Raw genomic sequence first — 25,953 nt, 5'->3', positions numbered from 1 at the left:
TGCACCAAACTAGTAGTTGTTTCCCATTTGGAAGGGAACTGAAAATGGATCTCCCATTGAGCAGTGACATGGGCACTCTTAAACAGTGTCCTGGCAATAGTAGCTCTGGGTGGTTGCTGTTAATCGCTTAATGTCCAGGGGGGTTTTGTAATTATCCTGTCTCTAACACAGCCATGTTCTCTGCCCCGTTCCTGCCCTGACCTCAGCTATGCTTCACCTGGATTTAGTGCCATGGCCAAGCACAATGCTTAAGATTATGTGCTTAGTATAAAATTCATTGCTTCTTTCATGCAGAAATACAAGGAAGTCCTGCTGAAAGGCACCTGGTGAGCATTTTCTTTATCTTCAAGTGGAGAAGGCAGAAAAGAGTGAATATTGAAAATATGATGTAAAAATCCAGGAATCTCACTAGGTTTTGTGATAGAAGTCTCCTTTTCCTGTTTCTTCCCTGACCTCTATGGAACACAATGAAACCTGATTGAATCAGAATCACTGGGAGGAAGACGAAAGGCAGGGAGGGCGTGTTGTCCAAAAATTGTGGTTCTTTGAAAGAAAAAGGGAAAGTGGGCTAGAAACTGGAAAGGATTACAATGTTAATTACATTTCCTAATTGTACTCCATCAAATTGCTTCTTCCTCCCTCCCATTTGCCATCTTTAGTCACTAGACTGCATGTGCTGGCTGGTTTGGAGAAATTACCAGATATGTAAGGAAAAAGAGCAATTTACAGACCTTAGGGGGATGCTTTTGATTCTGAAATTTTAGTATGCTATAGAATTACAGCAAACATAATCCCATATCACACAAGACTAGAGAGATCTATAGAGAAATAAGGTCCAATAAAGCTAATAGATAAGTATCCTCTAACTGTAGCTCCCCAAATCTTGCATGTATCTTTAAATAGTTCAAAACTATTATGACTGGTTTATTGTATTCTCAAGGTCATCCTGTGTGGGCAAGCACTTGCACAATTGTAGAAAATTTCATTCACACAAACCACAGCACCCGTAAAAAGTGTCTTTGTCACTTGTTTTCTAGTTGCCGGTAACTTTCACTCCTTCAAGCAGTAGATGCCTCTCCTGCAACTAACGGAAGTCATGACCTGGCCTGATACCTTATTATTTATTTACTCATTTAGTAAGCTTTTGAATGAACATTCATCTTATGCTAATCACTGACCTCAGAAACATGGTTTTGAGCAAAAAAAAAAAAACGTCGTATGTTTTCTGGCACCTACTGTGTGTCAGGCTGCAAACTGCAGTCTGACATATATTATCTTTGTGTATTATCCCTTTTAAATATAACTGCAACCCCTCCACGTAATTGTTATTAGCCATAAAAATGGATCTCATCCTGACTGCAGAGGTGATTTGATTATGTGCTCCTGAGGAGAGGCCATTTCGAATAAGGCCACTGTGTTGCCATTCAAATCATAGTCTGGCATTGCCAGAGCCAATGCTTTCTGTTTGGCCTTCTGGTCATCACTGAGCACTCTAAGCCTCCCCTCACAGCCTTCTTATAAGCTGACCCCTCTGTTTTTAATTACCTTTGCTTTTACTCATTTTTCAACATTTAGATTGTCACCCACCTCTAATGCCCTCCTCGATCGTCGTGGAAAGAATCAAATATCTTTCATCACTGTTCCCATAATTAAAATCCAAGTATCTCTCTAGAAAACATTTACAACACAAGATAAATTAAATTAAATTAAATTAAAAGATAAGCAGCCAGGTGGTGGCTCATGCCTGTAATCCTAGCAGTTTAGGAGGCCCAAGGTGGGCAGATCACCTGAAGTCAGGAGTTCAAAACCAGTCTGGCCAACGTGGCGAAATCCTGTCTCTACCAAAAATACAAAAATTTCCTGGGTGTGGTGTCATGTGCCTGTAATCCCAGCTACTCAGGAGGCTGAGGTGGGAGAATTGCTTGAACCCAGGAGGCAGAAGTTGCAGTGAGCCAAGCTCTTGCCACCGCACTCCAGCCTGGGCAACAGAGGGAGACTCCATCTCAAAAAAAAAAAAAAAAAAATGTAATTTAAAATTATGCAGACCTGTGTTACCATTAAAGCTTGTCCCCTAATTAATCCCTAATTAATTGTACGGTGTTCTTCAAGGTTAAGCAACTTGTCCGAAATCACATATAAGCCCTAGGAGGAGAAAAATTTTGTCTTAGTCATCAGTGTTTCTTCAATGCCTAGAAGAGTGCCTGGCATTATTTATGCACTCAGTAAACATAACCGTGCTAATGAATGAATGAAAGTTTAGAGATTGACCAGACATTGTGTGTGTGTGTATACACATACATATATACATACATATATATATATGTTTACACCAGACACTTTACATGTTTGATATCGACCTTGCAAGTTACTTATTTTACATATATGGAGGGCAGAGGTTTTGGGTTGTGGGAGCATAACAAAAAATTTGTAAGATGAAGGCAGAAAAAAAAATGTAGAGACCATATTAGTAGGGGCCACATGTGTCATATCAAATAGTTTGGACTTTATATTGTATGCTCTGTGTGTTCAGCACACATCAGATAATCCTCTTGAGAATTTTAGTGGAGCCAGAAGATAATATAAATGACATCGCACGTTTATTATCCTGTATGGCCTTTCCTCATGAATCCCCAACTAGATCAAGCCTGATACTCTCAGCCTTGAGGATTGGATCCTTCCTCCTCTAGCATATTATCTGGAAGTTTAAATGATAGCCATTTTTTATGACTACTTGTTCTTGACCTTTAAATTTATCTATTCACACCAAATGATTGTTTGTGGTCTTTTCAAGGAGGCTCCACCCAGACTATAACAAACAGGACCTGAAAGGGATTGTCCAGACATTCTCGAACATGCCTAAACTATATGTGTTAGTTAGTTCTCATTTTTCCACAGTGCTTAAAATTACAGAATTTTAGAGCTGGAAAATAAATTAGCTCATCTCTTTGAGCACCTCATGTTATACCAAGGAAATTGAGGTCAAGTGAGGTTAAGTAGATTGTTCAAGGTTAAATTCCATGATTTTCTCAGGTGAATGAGAAGTGTAGGTCAGGGAGAAATATATTTTACAGTAGTTTGAATCCAATAGATCCACTCTGGGTCTGTATTTTGTTGTAGCTTATTTTTTGGGCAGGTGAATGAAGGACTAGTAACTTGATGAAGAAGCTCATTTGATCTAGTTCTACATCTCACTTTTAACAGTGTGAAGAAAACCATCTGTTTTCTTACCACCAAGGAAATGTGGACGACAGGCTGCGTTTAAGGTGCTAAGTTGATGTGATGACTGCTATCACCATAGCAACCAATTGTTTGTTTAGTTTTTTTAATACATGTCAATGATTCTGACTTCCTAATATATCACTGAATTCAAACTTTTCCTCAGCCAACATCTTCCCACACCAACTTTACTTCAATGACCTCTCTCTCTCTCTCTCATGTCTTTTTTCATTCTAATCTAGCCTACTCAAGATAAATTTTTTTTCAAATATTATTTTCATTAACATCATTATTGCTTTTGAGTACCTGTTTACACTAGGCACTTTACATGTTTGATATCTACCTTGCAAGTTACTTATTATTGTCTCCATTTTGTTTGTAATTAAACTCAAGCTCAGAGAAGTCAAGTATTTTTGCCATGTACTTTGGAATAGAACATGGAAGATTTGCTATTTTTAAGTCCAGTTTTTTTGACCCAGGAACCTATGCCCTTTCCACTCTGCCAAGCTCCCACACTTTCATGTCACCAACACCTTGGTAACCCTATTGCCCACAGAAGACATCAAACAACTACATCAAGCTTAACGCTCCTCCAACATGTTTCCAAACTCTGTATTTCTCAATGCATACTGACCATTTTTATTTCTGAGTATAATCATAGTACTCACATACAACATTATTCCTCATTACCCTGTGAAATCCCATCTGGTTAATTCTTCAAGTCCAACCTAATGATTATTGCCCTCCAGGAATACTTCTCTTGGTTCATAGACCTTCTAGTTATGGAGCCTTTAATCTCCCTTCTCTCCATCTCTTACACTCCATTGCTACAGCTTGATTTTACTATTAGTCCTGTAATAGGATGTGCAATGCAAATATTTGCATGTCAATTTGTCTTTCCAGTGACTTTTATTTTTATTTTGGAAAAAGACTACATGGAAAACACTGTATAACTGTGACTCGGTCTGTGAGGTTGACTAGTCAATCATCAAAAAATGGTCTTTATCTACCCAGCTCCATTTTGGTGGAGCCAGCATGAAGAAATCAAATTTACAACCTCTAAACCAGCTTCAGTGTTACCCTTTTTTCATATGCCCCTTTTCCAAGTAGGAACTCTGAAGATTATTATTGTGATTGTTCAGCCAGATAAATTAGTGTGTATGAGAATGGAATAAAAATCTTCTTACCCGAAATAAATTTTATGGAACACTGCATCTTAGACTTTGTAATAGGCTTTCAAATGGTTGTTTGCCCCAAAATACAAGAATTTTTCAGAGGTTGATATGGAAAACTCATGTTTATGTAAAATTGTAGAAAAATGAGACTACACACAATTTTCAGAAACTCAAAGCCTTACTCATTTTGAGCTGAAATATAATACCACTTTAAACATTTTAAGCATTTTTGATAAAAATAATCCTGAAAAATAGTGTACAAGTCTCTATTTTCTTGAACAGAACATATAGGATATATTTCCTTACCTTGATGACTCAAGGTCATTACTTTAAATGTTAATTACTGTTCAAGTCTGTAATAAAATATAGAGTTCAAGTTCCTGAGGCATTATTATTGTTTAATACCCCTAATACAAAAAGATTCCAATTTGCTATTCTGTTTAGAATATCTGCTTTTTTTTTTTTTTTTTTTTTTTTGCAGTTTTGGGTCTTTGTAGCTATTTTTTCTTGCTGTCTGCACTAGACCTGCTGCTGTTAATTTCCCCATCTCCACATTGCATGTGTGAAATTGGACCTGCAGTAGATTGATATAGCAAGTAAACATTCTTGCTAAAATTTTGTCTTAAATAATAGCAAAAGGGGGTTGAAAAAAGGGATATAAACTCCTTATATAAATAACTTTATTGTGTAATTTCCTTATGTTTATGCCATATGTTTAGAGACCCTTCAATTTGTTTCTTGGTTCTTGACTGGTCACTAAAGTGCTTGGATTGTGGGGGATGAGAATGACCTTTTAAACCACAGTGGTATGTGGCAGACAGAAGAGGCGGCCCTTAAGACTCTACCTGTTCGTTGGAGTTGAACTATCAATAAGGGCACAGACTTAGTGGAGGGTAGTGAGAATTAACTCACATAATAGCTCAGAGCAGTTACCAAATTCTAGAGTTCTGCATTACATATGTTATAGGGCCCTTTTAAGGTCATGCAGCCACTTACCTTCATTAATTTCATCTTCTCATGGTAATCTTTTAGATCACTTCCAGATTTTGAAAGCTTAAGAATATTGATATTTACCTTAGAGAGTACTCTGTCCTTTGCAATATGTTGGCAGTTTGTTCTTTCACATTCACACTTCTTGAAATAAAAAATTAGTTTAATGAAGACTTAAATTTTTGTGCAGTTATTATGTATGCATCCCTTATGTTAATTTTTACCACCCAATTCATTTCAATTTTCTTAAAACTCCTGGCTACACGGAGTTTGAATTTTTTTTTTTTGTTTTTTTTTTTTTTTAGGTGGAGTCTTGCTCTATTCCCCAGCCTGGAGTGCAGTGGCATGATCTCGACTCACAGCAACCTCTGCCTCCTGGGTTCAAGCAATTCTACTGCCTCAGCCTCTTGAGTAGCTGGGATCACAGACATGAGCCACCACACCCAGCTAATTTTTGTATTTTTAGTAGGGACAGGGTTTCCCCATGTTGGCCAGGCTGGTCTCTAACTGATTTTTTTTTTTTTTTTTCGAGATGGAGTCTCACTCTGTTGCCCAGTCTGGAGTGCAGTGGCCCAATCTCGGCTCACTGCAACCTCCACCTCCCGGGTTCAAGCACTTCTCCTGCCTCAGCTTCCTGAGTAGCTGGGACTACAGTTGTGCACCAACACACCTAGCTAGTGTTTTTGTATTTTTACTAGAGACAGGGTTTCACCATTTTGGCCAGGCTGCTCTCAAACTCCTGACCCAAGTGATCAGCCCACCTCAGCCTCCCAAAGTGTTGGGATTATAGGCAAGAACCACCGTGCCAGCTGAGTTTAATATTTAAGTGGAGTTCTTCCTAGTGCTCTAGGCATAAAGCCAACCACCTTGTACTAAAGAGCTGATGGAAGATGCCCCTTAATGATGATCTGTGCTTCAAATTTATTTGGGTTAGTGTTTTGGCCAATCCTCAGTCAAACTTCTCCATGTTTATCAAATACCTGTTAATAACAGATGGTCAAAATTAACTTGCAACTGAATTCATATAAAAGATCTTTAAAAGATGGAACTAAACATAGTGAACTTTCTTTGCTCCAGCTAATAAGCACGTAATGTATCTAGAGGAGTAGAAAAATCCCTTTCACAGATGGTTTAATGTGTAAAAGTAAAACCATATAAGTCAGACATGTGAAATAAGTTTTATTTGTTAATTCCTATAGATTACATTGTGTGCTTTTTTTCCCTCTCTTCATGTGGTTTGTATCCTATTGGAATCTAAGCATTTCGTGCCTGAGATATGTCTCCTATTTTTTTGTTTCTGGCTTCTCCATTACCACCCCCACCATGTTTCTCAGTAGAACTTGGTGTCATGATCTACATTCATTAAGAGATCGTTTATTTGACCAGCTGGCAACAAAATATGCCTACACTTATTTATAGTAACTGAAAAGAGACATACCCAATGAGGGAAAGGGGAATGGCTGTCAGGCGGAAAATTTAAACCCTTAGAGTGAGCCTGAAGAAACACTTGGACGAAGAAGCAGAAAAAGAAACAAGGAGAGAATCAACAGATAAAAATGGCATTCAGACATATTTTCTTAGCCGTTTAAAGCCTACTCACTTCATTCTCAACTGAGACCCCCAAGGGCCGAACCATGTCATGTCCATCTTGGTGTCTGCAGCACCTACCACTGCGCCTGGCAAATAATGCTCAAAAATTGTTAGATGGTGGCTGGGTGCTGTAGCTCACCCCTGTAACCCCGACACTTTGGGAATCCAAGGCAGGTGGATCGTTTGAGCCCAGGAGTTCAAGACCAGCCTGGCCAACATGGTAAAACTCTGTCTCTACCAAAAAAATACCAAAATTAGCCGGGCTTGGTGGCATATGCCTGTAATCCCAGCTAGGCTATGGTGGGAGGATCCCCTGAGCTGGAGAGGTTGAGGCTGCCATGAGCCATGGTTGCACTACTGCCCTCCAGCCTGGGCGACAGAGTGAGAGTCCCTGGCTCAAAAAAAAAAAAAAAAAAAAAAAAAAAAAAAAAAGGTTAGAAGGAGGAGGAGGATGTTCCTTCTTCAGCAGGAGGTTGTGCTCTTCCTGTTTTTCCTCAGTGCTCTTCTATGGGATTTTTGGTCTACAGCAATCCACTAGCCCAAAGGATATCCAGTTGGATATGCCTTTCTTTCCAAATAGTTTTTGTTTGCTAATATTCTTGCAAAATAATAATCACTTCCATTATTAAGCTTTTCATTTATCTGGTACTTACTGAATTCCTGATATATGTAAGATACTGCTCTATGCAATACAGTAGTAAAGAAAACATCATTCCTTCTCACATGCCAAACGCTGTATAAAATGCCTTATGCTTTATTTACATTATCTCCTTTAATGCTTACAACCCTTGTGAAGTGGACGTTTTTCTCAATTTGAAAATGAAATTTTGGAGATTAAAAACTTAATTGAATTTCCCAGGATCTCACTTTTAGAAAGTAGAAAACTGGGGGTCAAACACAAATTTAATTAAAGTTATTTCTCTGAATTACTGGTCTCTCCAACTTCTAGACCATGAATAAAGAAATGAGAATCATGTAAATCAGAACTTGAGCTATATGAGTAAGCCCAATAGATGTTAATAGTGTATCATGAAAAAAGTTTGAGACCCCAGCTCTGTGGACCTGGGTGCATAATCAGCAAGTCATTCCCCCCAAAAGTAAACCTGCCACGAATTTCTTACCAGGCATGATTTCATTGAATCCTGTAAACGGCTCTTGAAGGGGCATCCTAAATTGTCCGTTGTCCACATTCATTTTCATTTGTCCACCATCTATGCAGTAATAGACCACATATAAATCGACATCAGAGTACTGTGGACAGTTCTGCTTTATAAAAATGAAACAAAACAGGTCAGGTTTTATCCAGATTAATTAAATAATATATTCAGTTCTTCAAAAATACGTACTGGTATGTACCAGCTATGCACCATTCTCTTCAGTACGTTGTAGAAAATAAGACAGCCAAGAACCCTGCTCTCCTGGGTGTTATATGTGGGAATCAGGGAAACAAACAAAAAAGAATTTAAAAGATGATATCAGACAATAAATACTACCAAAAATATGCGAAGGTTCTGGGAGTGGGGTGAGTATAGGATATGAAGGGTGTGCAGTCTCAGAATGAATGATGGGGGAAGGCCCCAGTACAGAAATGCTGTTTGAATCGAGTTCTGCATGGTAAGAAGTCAGCCATATAAAGATTTAAGAGAAAGAAGTGCTAGTCAAAGGGAAAAAAAACAAACAGAGGCCCCAAAGCAGGAACAAACTTCATTTGTTTGAGTAACACACACACATACACACACACACACACATACACACACACACACACACACACACAAAGACATTTGTGTCTGCATCTGACCTTGGAGGGGAGAGGAAAGAGAAAATGTCAGAGAGAAAGGTAGGACCCAGAAGACAGAAACCTTATGTGTGACGTTCTAATGTATTAGCCAAACAAAGACATATTTAAGTGTGGACAGATTGGGAGGTTGAGGTGGGCACATCACTTAAGGTCAAGAGTTTGAGAGCAGACTGGCCAACAGTCGAAACTAAAAATACAAAAATTAGCCAGGCGTGGTGTCACATGACTGTAATCCCAGCTACTCAGGTGGCTGAGACAGGAGAATCACTCGTCATACCACTGCACTCCAGCCTGGACAACAGAGCGAGACTCTGTCTCAAAAAACAAATGTGGATGGGGATGTTCTTAATAATTACCCCATAATAATAGGTATGAACCAGGAATGTCCCAGGCACATCAGGACTTGAAGTTATTTCACTTATATGCCAAAGTAAGGAGTTTGGATTTTATTCCACTACAGTTGTGATCCCTTAGACAGTTTTAAGCAAGAGATTTGCATTTCATAAATGTTCACTTTGCTGTGTGAAGATTAACTTCTGGAAAGAGAGTTTTGTTTTCGAGGCTAGTGAAGTAATCCTGGCAAGCAGTGATGGTGGCTTGAATGGCAGTAATAGAGCTGAAAAGAAAGTCACTGATTTGGGATATATTTTGTAGATAGTGTAGACAGGACTTACCCATAGGTTGCTCATAGGGGTGAGGATAAAAGAATAATAGTCACTACTGGGTTTTCGGCGCCAGCCTTTGGGTGAATCGTGATGCCGTTTGTTGATTGTGGAAACGCTGACAGGAGAATCAGATTTGGAAGATGATGGGGCATGGGTGGAATCAGTAGTCTGGTTTTGACTATGTTAAGTTTGAGATTCTTGTTGTAAATACAAGTGGAGATAGCAAATAAGCAGCTGGGATACAATCATTTTGCTTACTGCATTCAGAATAGCTTTCTTGCAGTGTTATCTGTATTATCCTCAAAAAAATAATTTAAAATGACACTCCAGTATTCTACTAAAGTGATTTTGTATTCAACATCTTTCATTATTTTTTGTTTTCACCCTTCAGTGTTTGAAATTGCTAACATTCTGATTGCCTTTCTAGGAAAGCGTAGACCTGGGTGAAATCATGTTTTCCCTTTGTTACTTGCCGACGGCAGGGCGTATGACATTGACAGTCATTAAGTGCAGAAATCTGAAGGCGATGGATATTACTGGCTCATCAGGTATGTACACAAAGGACCAAGAGCACAATCCCAAATAAAATATTTCATGTATCTAAAATGATACATGACTGCTGAGTTATTTGTCTATGATGGGGTACTACAAAAGAAAAAAGAAGATTACAAATTTAAATGTTCCAATTCATCTCTTTTATTTACATTATCATTATGAAATTTTTAAAAGGTGTTATCAAATAGATCTGAATTTGGGTTCTTGTTTCTATTTCTTCCTCTACCAATTTAGTACTGTCTCAAAAATACATAATTTACCATCTACTCCCCTACTTTCAGCTAGTCAGTTGTTTATAAAGGAAGATTCTTAGGCTTTAAGTGGTGAGTGAGGCCATGTGAAGATATATTTAGTCTGAACTTATTCGCCTCACCTGATCTGCAGAGAAATAACCATGTTCCACGACCATCATTTGCATTTGCATTTTTGCCACGTAACTAAAAATGTGTGCATCCATCTGTAGTGTCTGAAATAAATAATAAAATAAATTAATGCTTCTTGAAGATTCTGAAAGAAATTCTTGAAGGAAATGCCTCTTGTGCTAAATCTGATAAAAAGATAAAGACACATCATGTTTCTTCATCCCTTTATTGAATTCACTGCAGTTCTGGGTAATTATTTAGAATTTAATACATACACACTGGCACAACTCTGTGGAAGAAAAATGATAAGGGAAGAGTAGGGAGACTGGTAGGTATTTGTTGTATTAAACAGAAATAAGAAATGGTGGAAATAAAGGATGACATTTGGGGAAGATCTATAATTTGTGGTTTTGCAGAACAACAACAAAATCTAAATTTGCATCACAAAAAACATAAGGGAACTGTAAGTTCTGGTATGGAAATAGCTCCAGGATGTACAAGCGGATTTTTTAAAAGAGGTAAGAAATTAACATGAATATTATGCACCCTTCTGTGTAGGAACGGGGAAATTTGGAATATATATACTCATATTGCTAATATCTGTATTAAAAATACTGAAGTGATGTACAAAAACTAAGGGACGAAGAAGGATGAATACAAATGGGAGAGAGACTACTTATTGTATATCTATCATGGATTTTTGAACTATGTCATGATGTTCATTTTTTAAAATGTGCAATACATAGTGTGTATGTGAAAGTAGAACAACAAGTAAATTCTACATTAATTTTGGTGAAACAGTCTTGGGTCAGTAAATGTTGAAGAATTTAAGATAAACAGTGTACTCGGCAAATTGTTTATTCTACTCTTTTTTTTTACCATGTATGAAAAGAGATCAAATTTTGAGACAAGAAAACAACATCAAAGTTATAATTAAGTGCAAGATTCCATTTTACTTATATGAAACTTTTCATCAGAGAAGCAATTGCTTTGAGAGCACCTCCTCATTAATCCTCACAACAGGCTTGTGAATCAACTAAAGAGCCAGTAAATTATCCTTGTCACAAGCAGAGAAATGTAGTCGGAGACGTGATGGGAGTTACAAAGGGTAATCCATGCCTCTCATTCCCATTGTTCATTAGAAGGCCTAGGCCTGTGTGCTCGAACACAAAGCTGTATCACAGAAATGAGCTTCTCCTTAGGATGTGCTTCCTGTTATTTAAAAAATTTAAAAATAAATAGGAAACAGATTAACATTACCCTGTTATCTTGTTTTCCTCTATATACCCCATTTCCAGCCACGAATACCTTGCTTCTTGATGGGAATGCTTTGGAAATATACAGATACATATTTCAAGAGTTTAAGAAGCATTCACATGCTCAAATAAATTAATATTGCCATCATTTTGGTTTATTCTATGGAAATAAAATGTATTACTGTGGAAATAGGAAAAAAGAAATATTGGTGCTACAGGTAGAGGATGGTCAGAATGAAAAAAAAATTAAGATAGCAGACACTGATTGTTTAACTATCTAGTGTGCTCAACCCAATGTCAATATCACCTCCCAAAACCATACCTGCTTTGAATAGAAGGTGCAAAAGTAAGGCTTGTTGGAAATTTTGTATAACCATCATATAGTTTTCTATAATACTATAGCAGTTTTACAATTTAAGATGGTAAGGGTAATAGGAGAGATATCAAGTCAGCTGTAGCAGAACTTGTTAACAATTATCTGTTCCCTTTGGCCTATAAAAATGTAGCCCAACTAAATTTTTCTCCTGTAATTGGCATGATGTAGACAATGTCATATCGGGAGACTTCTTCCTGTGTGGCCATCTTTAAACCAAATATCCCCTTTTTTATCATTTCCTGCTGTGCATGCAATAAATCACTTGTAAGTATCATTTTTTTCAATCGAAGTTCCTTATCAAGCAAATGATATTTTTAATTTTAGGTCCTTTTCCAGTAATTGAAGGAAATTCCAAGTATATTTTTTGCTGTCTAATTGCTGCTTATTGTGATCTCTGTCTGTCTAGGTACAGTGTTGCTAAGTCTTTCCCAAGTTTTGATCTTCTTACTCTAGACCATTTTGAAAGAAACTAACCTTACTAGAATTATTCTTTTTTTGGAGACAAATTTAAAATTGGTAATACTAAAGGTCTTAAGGTAGGCCTTAGTACTGTATGTCTTATTTAGTAAAAATAAACTGCAGTTTTATTTATACTTTGTACTATTACTTTTATTCTAATAAAGTTATCTTCTTATTCCTAGATCCTTATGTCAAAGTGTCCCTGATGTGTGAAGGTCGAAGATTAAAAAAGAGGAAAACAACTACAAAGAAAAACACTCTAAACCCTGTATACAATGAGGCCATTATTTTTGACATCCCTCCAGAGAACGTGGACCAGGTCAGCCTCTCCATTGCAGTCATGGATTACGATAGGTATGTGTATCTCTCTACTCACTGAACGGCAGCCACGTGTAGTCACGCACAAGCCAAACTCAGCTTTTCAGGTCATTTACTGCTACAACAGTTTTAATTTAAATTGGAGGAGGGAATATTGATTCCTTCAAAATTCGTTGTTTTCTGTGTTAGAGTTGTGGATTTTCATTTCCAAAAGAAGTCATCTTTAAATTAAAATTAACCTGACACTGGTGGAAGAATGGGTCCAGAAGTGGTATAGAACACATTCAGGAAAGCACTATTGTGGAGTCTTTTTACAGTAACAACAGAGGTTATAATCAACAGAATTTGTTTTACCAACTAGGCTGGAATATGAATATCATGGTGCTTACCTGAGCTCTATCATTAACTAGCTGCATGAGAAGACATATTACATAATCACTTTGAGAATCACTTCCCATTTGTAAAATTTAAAGATCCTATAGAACTGTGAACAATGAGGAATGAGTGGAAAGTGAATAGTAGCCATAAGGATACAGCTTTGATGCCTTCATATTAATCTTAAAGCATTGCTTTATGGATAGTGCTTCCAGATCACACAGTTTGAGTCACTCCTGCTTTCATGAAAACATTGCAGCCTCCCCTGTGCAGCTCTGAAGATCTTTCTCACTGCAGCTCTTACCTTTGCCCTCCCACTCTCCCCGTTGCCTGGACTGTCCTCCAGCTTCCTGTATCTTGTTCCACCAACACCCCACATCCTTGCTTATGTTAGCACCTCTGTAAGTCTTGCTTTGCTGACCAATCCTCTTCTTCCTCTGAACTCTTGTCCTATCAACAGTTGTGTCTCTTATTTGGGCCTTACTGTATACTTCCTCTTATTATTTTGCCTTTTAGATTTATACAATTTTGGAAATGAATGCTTATGTTTTTAACCTACAAAATTATCAGCGCATAAAGAGTAGCTTAGTACATTTATTTTGTTCTAAAATACACAAACAAACACAAAGTGTCCATTTTATAGTATCATCACCAGGACCCTATAACTGAGAGAAATTAATGTGCTCACCTCTGGCTTAGAGCAAGGGGGAAAAAACACTGAAAAAATAACATTTGCAAGCACCATCTATTAGGACATTTATAATTTAAAATTTAAATTATAATTTTAAAAAATGTATAATTAAAAAAATTCACTTGTGACTACTATTTTGAAAGAGAGAGAACTCTTGAAGTAGTTGGAATTTCAAACCTAAAAAAGCTGCAGATGTTTTTGTCAGGTGCCCCATTCTGCTTTGCCAGTTACCCCCATTGATTTCTCACAGCAGTAAGTGCAGGTGGATGCAACTGAGCATTTGTCACTTGGGCAGTTTTATGGAAATGGATGCTAACAAGATATGCACAGGAAGACAAAATTTTTGTGCCTAAAAACATGCTTGTTGTGGAAATTTCATATTAAAGAAAATAATACTACATATATATATCTACATCAGTGATGGGAAAAAAGTAATGAAATTGTTCTAAAATCATCTCAAAAGTATCTTTGGAGATGTCTGTCAAAATTGAAAGCTCCTTCCAATGACATTCCGTTCTTGAGAAGCAGCTTAACCACATGTGCTCTTGAGTCAGCAACTCATTTGATTCAGCTCCTGTCTCTGCCTCTTACTAAGTGTGTAAAGTCAGGCCAGCTCCTAACCTTCTGGGCATTTAGTTTATTTGTAAAACGAGAGAATGATAATAATGATATTCGTGGTCATGGTGGGAGAATTAAGTGGGTCAGTACATTTAAACTACTTAGAACACTGACACATAATAAGCTCTCAAAAATATTAACTGTTATTATTATCATCTCGATTCATTGCTGTGAAAGTAGGACCTGAATAGAAAATACAAATGTTGTCCAGTATGTTTTCTGTTATGCAAAAATAAATCACATGCCATGCAACTGAACATAATCCTGCCCTATTTAATTGTAATACAAGTGGTAACACACTGACATATCATTTACAGCCAATTAAAGAAAATTGGTACTGTATTTCTTGGTGAGAAATCTAAACATCGTTATAAAACATTAAGCCTCGTGGAAAGAACAAGATTTGCTTCACATCACTTATATTAAATAAGACTGTTTGCAAGAAAGACACTCATATAGCTAAAGACCTACTGGTATTTCTCATTCATGCCATTTTTATTATGGTGAAATGTGCTGAAACTACAAAGCACTGAAATGGTTTGTGTGTGCCTCTTATACACATTCATGTTTTGAATGTTGATACTGTTTAGTAAATGTTGATTTACTTAAGAGATTTCTTTCGGTCTGAAGTAGTATAATCTGCAAAATTACAGAATCTAATGTTTTAATCATATGTTTAAAATTCTACTAAGATTTATGAAACTCCCTTTATCTTTGAATGTTGGAAATGAAAGTATAATATTCCACAAATCATAGGGTAGGACACAATGAGGTCATAGGAGTATGCAGAACAGGACTGGATGCGGAGGGTCTTGGGCGAGACCACTGGAATGAAATGCTGGCCTATCATCGAAAACCAATAACACACTGGCACCCCTTGCTGGAGGTAAGCTTGTGAGTTCTTTACATCTGCTCTTTTTGTTGTCTCTTTTACTTAAATATTATTTATCTGCTAACCTTTATCTGATATTTTATGTATTCATCCTTGTTTAAAAAAATAGAAAAGATTGTTCTTGCTTTTGTCCCACATTCTCTAACATTTAATATTCAAAGTTCTGTGTGCCTTCTTGGATTTTAAAAAACACTACATTTTCTGGGCTTCATATTCTTTTGGACAGTAAGCCATTTGCAAGTTTTTTGTTTTTTGTTTTTTGTTTTTTTTTGCATAGTCTGAAAACTTACATCTGTGAATGCTGGCGCAATCTAGTAAGTTTATTACTAACTAGAAACTGCATTTTTGTCCTTCTCTTCTGTAAGAAACAGTCACCTTACCCAGAGTTTTCCACAATCCCTAAATAAAGGTGCTGTCACCTAATATAACTTTTCTGCGTAACGGGAAAGGTATGTCTCTCTCAACTCTGATCAGGAAGTAAAACTGCCCACAGGTTTTAAAAATATTAAGTTGTCAGTTTAGTCGAGTTCAAGGCTTGCCTCTGCTGTGTGACTGCTTATTGTAAAACCTCAGGCAAGTTACTTTACCCTCTGTGTTTTTGCTCTGACTCTGAAATCGTGGTAAACTCAGAGTAAAACTAAAGAAATGCTGAATATTAAGTGCTTAGTGCTTCTTGTTCCGGCACTAGCGACTGGATTGAATGGGAGAGGCTGTGCAGTATAATTGACTAAGTGTCAGTGGGACCAGGTTCTAATCTCAGTTTGGTCACAAAAGAACACGACCTTGGCTGCGTCACTAAGGCCCTTGTAAGGGAAATAGGAGGAACACCGAATGCTCATTGCATGCTCACACAGGTGAACTGTCGTCGTCAGTATCTGTTTATATGTGAATGTGTCAAGTCTTTATCTGACTTCATAATTCAGTATAAATCATAAAAGATAGAGACACACACACAAATGCGTCTACAAACACACACACACACACACACACACACACAGATACCCAGTCACTTGGTGTTTTCCCCTAGAACTTCATAAGTGTAGACGTGTCTTCTCTGAGTAGCTCACATCTTAGAAAGTTATTTGTTTCAAACGGTGAATGTTGTCTAAAGTACACTTTACTTCTTATTGTATGATTAGTATTCTTTTCCTGATTCTCATCTTTTCATGTGAAAAGTGAACATTAATTCTAAAAATCTGAAAAGGAGAGTAAAGCCATGTTGGGCAGGAACTCACTCTGAGTGGAGAGGTGGATTCTAATTTTGTTTCTCTGGCTGTCTACTTCTGAGCAGGCTGTTTACTCCATCTCCAACTACACTTCTCCGTGTTTCACAAAAATAGAACTGCATGCCTCTGCAGGCTTCACAGGGATGATGCAGGGAGAAATGAGATAATGTGAGCAAGAACTCTTAAGGAATGAGAGAAAGGTGCTTTATGACCAAGGCATAGTAATTATTTATTAGTGCTTAATAAGCAGCTTTACATTTCTCTGCTGAAGGGGGATTCTATAATAGGCACATGTTTGTGTTTGGGAACATGTGGACACTTTTTTTGTCATAATAGAATATACAGGAAGATAAGCTACGATATAGTCATCAGAAAAAGATCCCAGATAGTTATTGAGAACAAGATTGTGTAAATGTACATTCTCCAGCAAAATAGCTCCTTTTAATCCCTGTTCCTACATTTGTTGGTCAAACAGAATATATGGACTAGGGACCTAAGAACTAGCTGGATTGTGCATTATAGGAAAAATAAGTATGTAATTATATATGTTGCTGTCACAGAAGGCATAAATATGAGAAGGGAAGAGTTATTCGAGAGTTGTGTCCATTGGTACAACAAAGACTAAAGTATCATGTAGAAAATCGGGTTCCTCCACCGGGCGCAGTGGCTCACGCCTGTAATCCCAGCACTTTGGGAGGCCAAGGTGGGTGGATCGCTTGAGGTCAGGAGTTCAAGACCAGCCTGGCCGACATGGTGAAACCCCGTCTCTACTAAAAATACAAAAATTAACCAGGCTTGGTGGCAGGCGCCTGTAATCCAAGCTACTTGGGAGGCTGACACAGGAGAATCACTTAAACCAATGAGGCGGAGGTTGCAGTGAGCCAAGATCACACCACTGCACTCCAGCCTGGGCGACAAGAGTGAGACTCCATCTCAAAAAAAAAGAAAAGAAAAAGAAAATCGGGTTCCTTTTATCTAGATAATCATTCATTTTGTTGTAATTAAACTTTTTAAATACACATAGGCATTTAAGGATTGTGCAAAAGTATCTCTGTCACTTGAGGCTCCCATCTGCCAAATGCTGTCCTCATCTCATTAACTGCCTCCATGATCACCACCTGCCTTAGAGCAAGTGGAATGCAGTCTCTTCAGTTCTCTTGTGTTTAGTCTCTTACTGCTCTTTCCTAGAAATTGCCCCTCACTAAAGTAAACAAACCTGGCCAACGTGGTGAAACCCTGTCTCTACTAAAAATACGAAAATTAGCCGGGCGTGGTGGCAGGCGCCTGTAATCCAAGCTACTCGGGAGGCTGAGGCAAGAGAATCGCTTAAACCCAGGAGGCAGAGGTTGCAGTGAGCCGAGATGAATGGTTTACTAAAGTAAACCATTTATTTTTGGTAGAAAAAAAGCTAAAACCCTGTTGTAAAATTTGAAATTATTCTGCATTTATAAACAGTTGTCTACACAGGGCTGTTCCATGTACGTCTGTGTACCATGCTCTGTCTACATTCTATGAGACATCCATGTCCCTTCATGGTAGCAGAGAAGGTAAGTTCTGAAGGGCAAAGGGAGTTATGTATTTCTTTTCTTCAGAGATTCGCATATTATGGTTGAATATTCACTACTAAAAGGGAGCAATGATTCACCACTGTATTCTGTTTCTGTACTAGATCATATGTTATGAAATTATTGTCTTTCAGTTACCTGGCCGGGCGACCAGTTTTGATAGTCAAGGATCCTGCCCTTCTCCTAAACCACCTTCCACACCATAATGCCTCCAAAATAAGACCATGATATTAAGAACCTAGGATCACGTGCTCATTGAATCAGAAAAAAGTGGAAGGTTTGATTTCCTCATTTAAAATATATCTATAGTAATGAACGAACTTGATGTGCACTTTTTTATTTACTTTCATTGTCGATTTTTTAACTTTGAACATCAATACATTTTACTTGAATACATATAGTCCTTCGTTGCATAAGGCATTTTATCCTTCGCGTCAAATGCCTGTTAGCACAGAGTGTTTTACTATGTTGTAATTCTTTGCATAAGCAAAGAAATGTTTTTTTAAACAGTTCATACTTACCTAAAATTAAATATAGTTTCTGCTGCTATTGTATAAAGTAGCAGTTGTCACATATGTATGGGTTTGATTTTGTTATACTGTGTTCATTTCTAATTGTGCATGTGGTTCTACATAAACTTAAAAGGAGATTTTGAACTTAACTTACACAACAAATCCTTGCACAATCAAATTAGTGTTACTTATCTGATAATAGTTTCTTTCATTCTCAGAAAATTACTTTCTTGGTGAGGTTTGGCTCTGCTAAACTCAAAACTTTGTCTCTCTGGCTTGTTCTTTAAAACACACAAACAAAGCTGTAAATTTAAAGAATCACTTTGAATATAAATTTAAGAAGTAATGCTTATTGGCTGAAAAACGGAGGCTGAGCCATTGTGGCTACCATTTTATACTGTTTTACTGTAACGTTAGCTCAAATATCTGTTGCACTGTTTAACTGATATTTTTTAAATTCTAATAATCTTCATCTCAAATGTAGCATTAGTATTTCTAAGTGAACAGAATCAGAAGTTCATTTTTTAAGTGTTTGTAAGGTTCTCAAGTACTGTGACATGTATTTTTTGTGACTTGAAGCTATCATATAGATCCTGTATTTCTGATAGACCATACTAACAGACACCAAAGGAACAACAACACTGTGTGTGTTCATCATCGTTTAGATTGTACACGGTAATGGTGACTCTTAAAACCAGTCAGAAGCTAATCATTGGAATTGGGTACTTTCGTAAAGAAAAGATGATTTATTTTCAGCAAAATATAGAAATATACCATAAATATTAATAATACAACTTCAACGCTTAATAATAATAATAAACACATTAATTCTAAAGGCCCAGGCCTCCAGTCCTTGCATGAAAGGCATTTGCCTTCATAAGGATCAAGGTTCAGGCCACTACATGTAAAAACTATGCAAATGTTTTTACAAGACAGAACTTTCTTTTAAATCAGGTCCACATATTTTGTCCCATTTTCAGGCCCTGTTGGAAAGTATCTATACTGAATTACCTCAACCTTACTTTTGAGATATGTGGTGTAGATAGTATATATTTCAAGCTTATTTCAAAATTGGTGGTTTTTTTTAAAAAGGCAAGAAAATAAAAACATATTTACCTGGATGAGAAAATTTTATCAGCAGTTATGAAGTTTTTATTTTTGTAAAATCCCATTGTTTCTAAATATTAAAAAAAGTTTTAAAGGCATTAACATTTTGTTGACATCTCTTATAGTGATGGCATTACTATTAATTAAGAGGTAAATATTTTTCACATTAACATTTTAAAGGCAAACATAGTTCTGCCTCAGATTTTTCAAAAATGCTTATACCACCCTAAGGGAAAACAGGTACTCCTAGCTAACATTTTCTCATTTAAAATAATAGAAGAAAGCTGTTTGGAAACACTTGGCTACCTTGTCAAGCCTAAAAGAATTATTTGCTATAGGTAAAATGAAAGATGACACTTGCATTTTGAAATTATTTGTTTTATTGGGAAATAAAATTTTTCAAGTGGGAAGACAAAGTTATGCTATTAATAGAATGACATTTTTGGAGACAATTGTTTTATTAGTAGATATAACTGAAGCTTAAAGTAAATTAACAATTACATTTCCTAAGTGAATATAATTCTTTTCACCCCAAAAACATATTTGAAGGACTTTTTGTTGATTCTTGGAAACTCGCTTTTCTTTACTTCTTAAGGAGAAAAAGCCAATGCTTGTGAGGAAAAAAATGTGAACCCATTGGCCAATCAGAAGACTCTAATATGGGAATTGTAGATTAAAATAAGTTTTTAAAATAATTTTTTAAATGTTTCCTTGAAGTTAGAATAAACTCATCATGCAAGGATATGTGTTAATCCCGAGAAAGAAATGAAGAAGAGGAAATTCACCACAACTGATCTTTCATGTAATTCAGGAGGTAGGTTTATGCTCAGATTAATAAGGCATGATTATTAAAAATGACAGTTCATGTTATTAAAATGTAATCCTAACACTTTTAATACAACACACCCTCACTCTCTACAGCTCACACATTCATATACACATAACTTATCATCTTTCTGCTTGTAATTGAAGATGAAATATTTTTAGTTTCAGTATTTAAAATAAGGTTGATATTACAAATCTCCTCTCATTTGTGTGGGACATCACATTTTAATGACAGTACTGACACATTATGAAGTTGCAGTTCAGGTATATAATGAATATCTAATTTCAGGGACTTCTTCAGGGACTTACCAAATATAAGTCTAGGGAAAAAAAGAGTAAGGGTTGATTCATTAGCATAACAACACTGATATTCTTTTTAGTTTTAGGGGAGGGATGTGTTGTTGTTTTTACCTGATTCACTAGGCAATCACCGGGATGAGGGAATTGAATATGAAAAGAACATTCATGTTTGTGGAGTATATCTTTTCATAAAACTCAAAACATTGTTTTTTTCACACTGGTTTCCTAATAATATTTTTCCCAACAATTGTTGTTGTCAGGCCAACCCTGTGTTTCTGATACTTCATTTAACATGTAAACATTTCCATATTGAATATATTCACAGTTCAGCAACAAATATCATTAAGACTAGTGCTAGGGGAATAAAGACAGGAAAGCAGAGCCAAGCACTCACTTTCTTATGCAGTTTTGGGAAGTGTGTGCACGTTGTAGTTACTGCAGGGAGATCACAACTGATCAATACTGACTCAGGTTTTTGATAAATAAAAGCAAATATATTTGAACCTATTTGGTGGTGATATTTCATTGACATTCTCAACTGTGTTTATTCTCCTCTGATGTTTATTATTATAAATTTTTGCAACTCAATATAGAGGTATCAATCTCCTAAAGAATTCATTTAATGATTAATTACTGCAAAATTGAAAAAGCCAAACTTCCAACCCTGTGGTCAACTTTCACTATCCATAAAACAAAATATACCTTATTTGAGGATCAGTTACCAAAAGAGCCAAAGACTATTACAAATAAAGGGACACGAAATCTTAACATTGAACATGTGGTAATTTCTTTAGCTCCTCAAAAAGAGTACTTGAAGTTATTTAAGAATGTATATGTTTATAGAATTTAGTCTGATTTTTTTTGCCACCTTAGTTGTAATACTTACCAGGTAATTTAATTGCCTGATAATAAAGAACACCTGGAGTTGTTAAGGATTTGAGAACATCATTTGACCTCTGCTAAATAAAAAGAAAATGCAGAGTTTTCTTCACTTGTTTTTGAAGCTGCTCTAGTTGTTTTGAGGTACTCTACTTGATCTAAATTTTTATAAACTTTAGGCTAAAAATATATTGCTGTCAATGAGACATGATTCAAAAATGAAAGTAAAATAATTACATGATAGTTGAGAAAAGAAGCTAAAGCATATGGAAATATGATATTGAGATGCAAAATCAAAAGAGGTGTGTGTTTTAACTTTTAGAGAAATGTATATAATTTAACATTGTTCCCAAAAAACCTATGACAGAGCATTTAATTGTTAACTCAGTGACATGGGTCAGGATATGATTCATCTGAACCTGCTGTAAAGACCCATTATTTCAAAGAAAAGAATGAGCTTGTATTTTCCATGAGAAACAGTTAATTAAACTAAATGTTGTTTCCGATACATTATTCAGTGATACCCTTTTAGGTAAGAATTTTATGTTTTATTATAAGACTTCTATATATGTACTCAATATTCTGTTAATTAAAGTGAATGATAATTTAATAAAAGATGTATTAGTAATTAGTTGTCATCTACCATTAACAGTTAACCAAAAAGATGTGTATTTGAACAGTGGCAGTTAATTAATATTCAGTTCAAGTGTCTCCTCATCAAAGTAAAAAGTTATTTTCACTCTCACCCTGTTCATCGTGAACATAAGAAACCAGGGTATAATTTGGTGGCATGACAACATCATGCTACAGAGACTTAAAAAAATAAAGCACTAAATTAAAGGCTGAAGTGGAAGTGGGACTTAACAGTTTATTGAATGCAAACATTTTGAATACTAAAAGTGGTGACTGAAAAATAAGTAGACAGTGTTTAAGAGAAAGTGTAGCCTTTTTCATGCCTGAAATGATTTAAATACACTCCTGCCAGGAGGAATTGATTAGGATGATTCTACACTGCGACACTAGAAATGATAGATACATTTGTATGGAAATATTTTTATCTCAAACTGACAATAATTTCTTCTAAACTCACCTGGACCATGAGAACCCTCTCCAAGAAGCAAAGTTATGCCTCATCTTGTCACCAGAGAGTAAAAGTAAGCCATTTTCTCCTGAAATTTCGCTGTAAGTGTAATCTGTTGTATGTGTACAGATCCCCTTATTTACTGCACAGGGTGGTGGATTTCAGTTATTCAATTTCACGTTTTTGTTCCCTCAAAAATAATTTATTAGATATTAATGAATATTATAGATATAAGCCAAAAGTGTTAAGAGAAATAAATCTCAATGTTGGAAGGTTAATGCATTAGCTATTTATTTCATCAACCCTTTCAAAATTTTTTGTTTAATTTTTCTAATCTGAGCATCAATATATGAATTATATTTGGCTATGATTTTTCCATAGAATAAAGTTTGTGGACCCAAAACAACCTATAATCCCTAGGTTATTTACAAACTGGTCATTGAATTATTCTGTATAAAAATTGCATGATTTGTTCTATTTATATTTATATAGATCATTTTGTGAGTTTCATTATAATTTTTGTTTTTCTTTAAAAATACCCTGGAAGTTTTCCACTTAAATAACATAGTAATCTCCAGTGTGAATAGCTTCATAAATTTTATCACTGTATAAATAAGCAGGTAGACCAACTCTAATATACAAAATATTTGCATTTATAGTTTGTTTTATTGACAAAATGTCCAGCCCAAGGGGTGTCATTCACATTAGCTTGTTATTGACCTTTCCGACTGAAAGAAGTGATCGGGTTCACCTGCAAAGTATGGAGAAATTATGGACAATGAAGTGAAACCTTTATTTCAGGATGAAGAAGTCAAAGTCGAAAAGAACTGCGTCACATTGTAAATGTGATGAGTCCACTAACGAATAGTCCAAGATGTTGCCAATTATCAATTATTCTAAACTGCCAGGAACCACTAAAATCCATCATTTCACTTATAACATCAAATTATTTAGATCCATTATATCTGATTTTTTGGTACCTTTAGTCCTTGTTCGTTAGGTGACTTTTCAGCTGAATTTTGTGATTTGATACTTGGCCATTGTTCAAATCAGTATCTTTGATTTCCGTATTATAGAACAGAAATGTTAAAATCTTTTGAAATTCGTGTTTCTGGCTTTTGTACATTGTAAACAGTCATTTGTGAAACTTGACAGCATATAATTGTATTACTTAGAACAAATTTTTTGCAACCACCTTTAAAAGATGTTACACAATGCAGTATTTTTACAATGTCTTCTTTAGAATGTGTGACTGTATTTGTCAGGTTCAGATGAATTACGTAACAATTAAACCTCAAAGCTGTTATGAAGTATACAGTTTATGATTACTTTTGTAAAAGAAAATGGAAAGCATTTGAAATATAATTTTACTCTGTTTCATATGTACTTTGCAAAAGAAATAAAGTGATTATAAATTATCTTTGTCTGTGTTTATAGAAAATATATTTTCCAGATTTAATTTTGTGACCTTTATATTATTAAGGTTTTCTCTAATAGACATTATCTGTGGCATTCATTAGTAGTGCAGTGATATGTTTATCAATAATCCGATAATTCAGGCACTGAATATATGTTAAAGGTCTTCTGTAATATATGTCATTTTTATCACAAAATTATTCATTTAAATTTTTGATTATTTCCACTAAGAAGCAATGAAACAATCATGAGTCAAGTGTTAAAAGCTGTAAATGCCATTTACACACATTAGCTAAATTTGTTTTACCTTCCAAAAAAAATCCCAAACCCCTAGAAATACTTTAGCAGGTGATTCAGCAGTTGGGGTGTATCAGATATTTTGCTGGATCATTTGTCTGCTTCTGCTTTTCCTCCAATTTTCAAAATATTTTCATCAAGAATAGAGGCGTAGCTACTAGTTTTAGACAGTAAACAGGGCACTGACTCAAAGAAAATCATAACTGTTGGCAAATCAGATGTTCTATACCTAGAGTCATTGTTTATTAAAATATATATATATGGCCAGGCGTGTTGGCTCATGCCTGTAATCCCAGCACTTTGGGAGGTGGAGGCAGGTGGATCACCTGAAGTCAGGAGTTCAAGACCAGCCTGACCAACATGGTGAAACCCTGTCTCTACAAAAAAAAAAATCAGCCAGGCATGGTGGTGGGCACATGTAGTCCCAACTACTCAGGAGACTGAGGAAGGAGAATCACTTGAACCCAGGAGGCAGAGGTTGCAGTGAGCCAAGATTGCACCACTGTACTCAAGCCTGGGCAACAAGAGCAAAGAGTGAAACTCCACCTCAAAAAAAAAAAATATATATATATATATATATATATGCCTCTTCCCAGAATGATGCAGGATAAAAACTCAATGACCTGACCTGTCTGGCTAGCCTTGTTTAAATCCGTATATCCAAACAGTATGAAGAGCCTGAGTGAAATCTAAGTTGATGCTTTAGAAAAGGAGCTAGATTGCCACTTTTAAAGATTTTCTCGTTTCTTAGCAGTGTTCCCAAATTTCTCCCCAGGAAGTGTTCACATTCCCACTGGTTTAACATGTGTATTCCCACTAACAATATAAGGAGCTTCCAGGTACCCTCATCCACAGTTGGCATTATTATTTGAATCTGCCAATTTGAACATGAAAAAATGTTTTAATTTCTATTTCCTTTTTTTCCAGTGGGATAGGTCGTATTTTACATAATTATTGGCAATTTGGATTTCATTAAGTCTTTCCCTATTCTTCCATTGGGATTTTCTTCCTTATTTATTTTTAAAGGTTTTTATTTCATTTTTGAATGCAGATAAATTTTTCATATAAGCATATCTCAAACTAATCATTCTTCAAAGTAGATGTCAAAATATTAGGTTATAATCTATAAAGGACATTTATACAATATATATAAATAAAAAATACATATTAAATATATGTATGAGGAAATGTAAAGCAAAGTTTAAACAAAAGTTATCTCCTCTTGAAAAGCACAAGTTCTTACCTTGACAGTTTCCAGGATGATTTCGGCTGTCACCCACCAGTGTGTCTGAAAGAAGTAGAAAAAAATAACCCATTATTTATGCTATTGTTTAAAAATCCCTTGTTGTGCTAAATTTGAATTGTTTTGATTCTATCCACTCATACAATGACACAGAATGGGGTAAAGT

The 25,953-nt window shown here is 35.8% G+C and overlaps 1 protein-coding gene across 1 annotated transcript in view; it reads left to right on the top strand.

The window, feature by feature from the left end:
* SYT10 (synaptotagmin 10) overlaps nt 1-20,910 on the top strand; it is a 64,758-nt gene extending 43,848 nt beyond the window's left edge. The window contains exons 4-7 of the mRNA XM_023208920.3: nt 9,862-9,982; nt 12,625-12,796; nt 15,201-15,330; nt 18,262-20,910. Coding sequence (XP_023064688.1) covers nt 9,862-9,982; nt 12,625-12,796; nt 15,201-15,330; nt 18,262-18,333 — 495 coding nt within the window. The 3' untranslated portion in view covers nt 18,334-20,910. The remainder of the gene's footprint in view (nt 1-9,861; nt 9,983-12,624; nt 12,797-15,200; nt 15,331-18,261) is intronic.
* The last annotated feature ends 5,043 nt before the right edge of the window (nt 20,911-25,953 follow it).

Source organism: Piliocolobus tephrosceles, chromosome 10 (genome assembly GCF_002776525.5).
Source record: "Piliocolobus tephrosceles isolate RC106 chromosome 10, ASM277652v3, whole genome shotgun sequence".
NCBI classification, from domain to species: Eukaryota; Metazoa; Chordata; class Mammalia; order Primates; family Cercopithecidae; genus Piliocolobus; species Piliocolobus tephrosceles.
This window is presented reverse-complemented; position numbering and strand designations above follow the sequence as displayed.